The sequence below is a fragment of the Hippoglossus hippoglossus genome, chromosome 13, assembly GCF_009819705.1.
Source record: "Hippoglossus hippoglossus isolate fHipHip1 chromosome 13, fHipHip1.pri, whole genome shotgun sequence".
Classification (NCBI taxonomy): Eukaryota; Metazoa; Chordata; class Actinopteri; order Pleuronectiformes; family Pleuronectidae; genus Hippoglossus; species Hippoglossus hippoglossus.
The window spans coordinates 757,501-760,000 of NC_047163.1; the positions used below are offsets into that span (position 1 = coordinate 757,501).

Here is a 2,500-nt window from a genome sequence, read left to right on the forward strand (position 1 = left end):
GTGTGTGTGTGTGTGTGTGTGTGTGTGTGTGTGTGTGTGTGTGTGTGTGTGTGTGTGTGTGTGCGCGTGCTTGCGTAGATGATAAAGAATACGATGTGTACATCTCGTATGCGAGGAACAGTGAGGACGAGCAGTTTGTTCTGTCGACACTTCGCACTGTTCTGGAAAACGAGCTCGGATACTCAGTGTGTATATTTGACCGAGACAGTCTGCCGGGAGGGAGTGAGTACACACATGTACACACAGGTACACAAGAGTATACACTAATACACACCAGAACTCAGGTTTGACAAGAAAAGACACACAGACAGAACACAGTCCATCCATCCATCCATCCATTCATTCATTCTTTCTTATTCATCCATCCATCCATTAACCCTCGTGTCTCCCTGCAGCCATCACAGATGAGACTCTGAGTTTTGTGGCTCGTAGCCGGCGCGTCCTGGTGGTCCTTAGCCCAGGTTACGCCACTCAGGGATCCCAGGCCCTGCTGGAGCTGAAGGCCGGTATCGACGGCATGGCGCTGAGCGGAGACCTGAGGGTCATCCTGGTCCAGTTCAAACCGGTTCGGTGGCAGGGCTGGGTCCGCGAGCTGAGACGAGCCCGGGTGGCTCTGGCCCTGGTCCAATGGCAGGGAGACAAATCCAGCGAGCTGACGTCTCGCTTCTGGAAGAGGCTGAGGGTGGAGCTTCCTGTGAGGAGGGTCAGCCCCAGGGCGGAGGAGGAGGAGGGGAACAGCAAGGAGCTGATGAGGCTGCACAGTCAGAACAGCACAAACTCACAGACCGGCCTCATCACTGACTCCAACAAAAACCCAAAGAAAGTCTTCAACTGTGCAGTGTGACGGAGCTCAGCCTTTCAGTCACGTGTTCAAAACATGTCGGCACTCTCAGATAAACATGGAAAGAATATTATAAGATTCATTTCTCTTAATCTGGTTCTGACTCGTCCACTCAGTCCTCCGTCTTAAAAATCGTCTGAATGATGAAACACAGTGTCTGATTCAGAACTTGGGCCTGAGGGTGGCGCCAGAGGGAAGACCGAGGATTAAGATAGAAATTTAAAGTAGAGATTTGATAATGATCGAGTCCAGCAGCTGCTGAGTCGACACTGAGAATACAAACAAGGTGAGGGTGGAACGTAAACGACACAGAAACAAAGAGAACATTTAAAAAAGTTACATTACAGTTACATTAGGTCTCCATTTTTCTGCAAACACAGGTATGACTTCTTACTCATATCTTCTGATAAACTAATGCACTGCAACTTTCACGTCAGAAGATTAATTATTTCAAGTAAAAGTTGCCTGATCGTTACTTTAAACGTTGTAATTACTCTGCACTTTCTGTGTTTTTCATTTTATTTTTGTATGACTTTAAAGACAGTATTTTAACAGTAGATTGCTTCCTGAACTTTGTCAGTTTTTTTTTAATAAATGGTAATAAATCATATGTCGTCATCATTCATTTCATTGTTTTTCATTGTCTCATCTTCCATTTGCACAAACACTCACATGTGTAGTTCTCACACAATTATTCTTTTCTCTCCAGAAGCTTAACATGACAGAAACTAAAGTTATTTCATTTTTCAACTCATGGTTCACTTTCTGAGTTTTTACCTCACATTCCACTGAACTAAGAAATTCAGAGAAGATCGATCTCTAGTATGTTTTAGAACCTGTTCATGTTTTGAATCTAACTTTCATAGATTGGGATTTGACCAGTAGCCTCCTGGGAGGATGGGTTTATAGCCCCGAGACACACGGAACCACATTTAGCATCCAAGCTAATGCATGTTAGCATTTCACGACCTGTTTGGCATTAAATGTAAAATCTGCTGCCCTCTTCAGGACAGTTTCATCCATTACAGAGACAGTTCCAGATGTTTCCTGATGTTTCATCAGGTGGGGAAGTTAAAAGGACGAGTTTACCCAATCAGCCTCTCAGTCCTGGTTCCTTCAGTCTTTTCTGAACACAACACAGTAGAACATGAATGTCATTTTAATGGGGTTTTTCAGGTTTCTTGTAATGTATCAATAATTTTTTACCAATTTTAAGAAAATCACATTTTCACATAATATTACGACTTTATTCTCAAAATCTAAGAAGATTTGTTTTCTTCAACATGGCTCTAATACTCCATCATAGATTTGTGACACGTTTAGTTGTTGATTAACCAATGAAACCAGATGAAACCAGATGAAACCAGAGCTTATTATGGAGGTTAGGGTTCGTACTTGGTTTTATAAATGTTAACTTTCCTATGAGCTGCTTCCTGAAGCTGCTCAATGAAAAGTCGTCAGGATTCCTGTTGAATGTCTGAACCATGTTTCAGTTCATAAGGTGTTGAGATGTTTCAGTTTGGACCAAAGTGTAGAAACTGTCTCTAACAGCAGAAGGTCACAGCGTCTAACCTGTTCTCCTCCATCAGACTCCTCAGACTCCATCCTGATGTCGATGCAGCGGAGTCGTCGCCTCCTGTTTGTCGTCAGCCCCATCTT

The 2,500-nt window shown here is 43.4% G+C and overlaps 2 protein-coding genes across 4 annotated transcripts in view; both read left to right on the forward strand.

Annotated features, from left to right (window-relative positions):
* The window catches only part of LOC117772455 (interleukin-1 receptor accessory protein-like), a 29,906-nt gene that overhangs the window by 14,588 nt on the left and 12,818 nt on the right, over window positions 1–2,500 (forward strand). For 2 of the 3 annotated variants that reach the window (XM_034603610.1, XM_034603612.1), the window contains exons 11-12: window positions 79–222; window positions 396–1,885. In XM_034603610.1, the coding sequence (XP_034459501.1) occupies window positions 79–222; window positions 396–844 (593 nt within the window). In that variant the 3' untranslated portion in view covers window positions 845–1,885. Of the gene's footprint in view, window positions 1–78; window positions 223–395; window positions 1,886–2,500 lie in introns of those variants that run through there. The other variant, XM_034603611.1, reaches the window with a different exon arrangement.
* Window positions 2,333–2,500, forward strand: part of LOC117772485 — a 1,046-nt gene continuing 878 nt past the window's right edge. Inside the window, exon 1 of the mRNA XM_034603658.1 lies at window positions 2,333–2,500. This exon is cut by the window's right edge and continues 878 nt beyond it. Within this exon, the coding sequence (XP_034459549.1) occupies window positions 2,451–2,500 (50 nt within the window). The 5' untranslated portion in view covers window positions 2,333–2,450.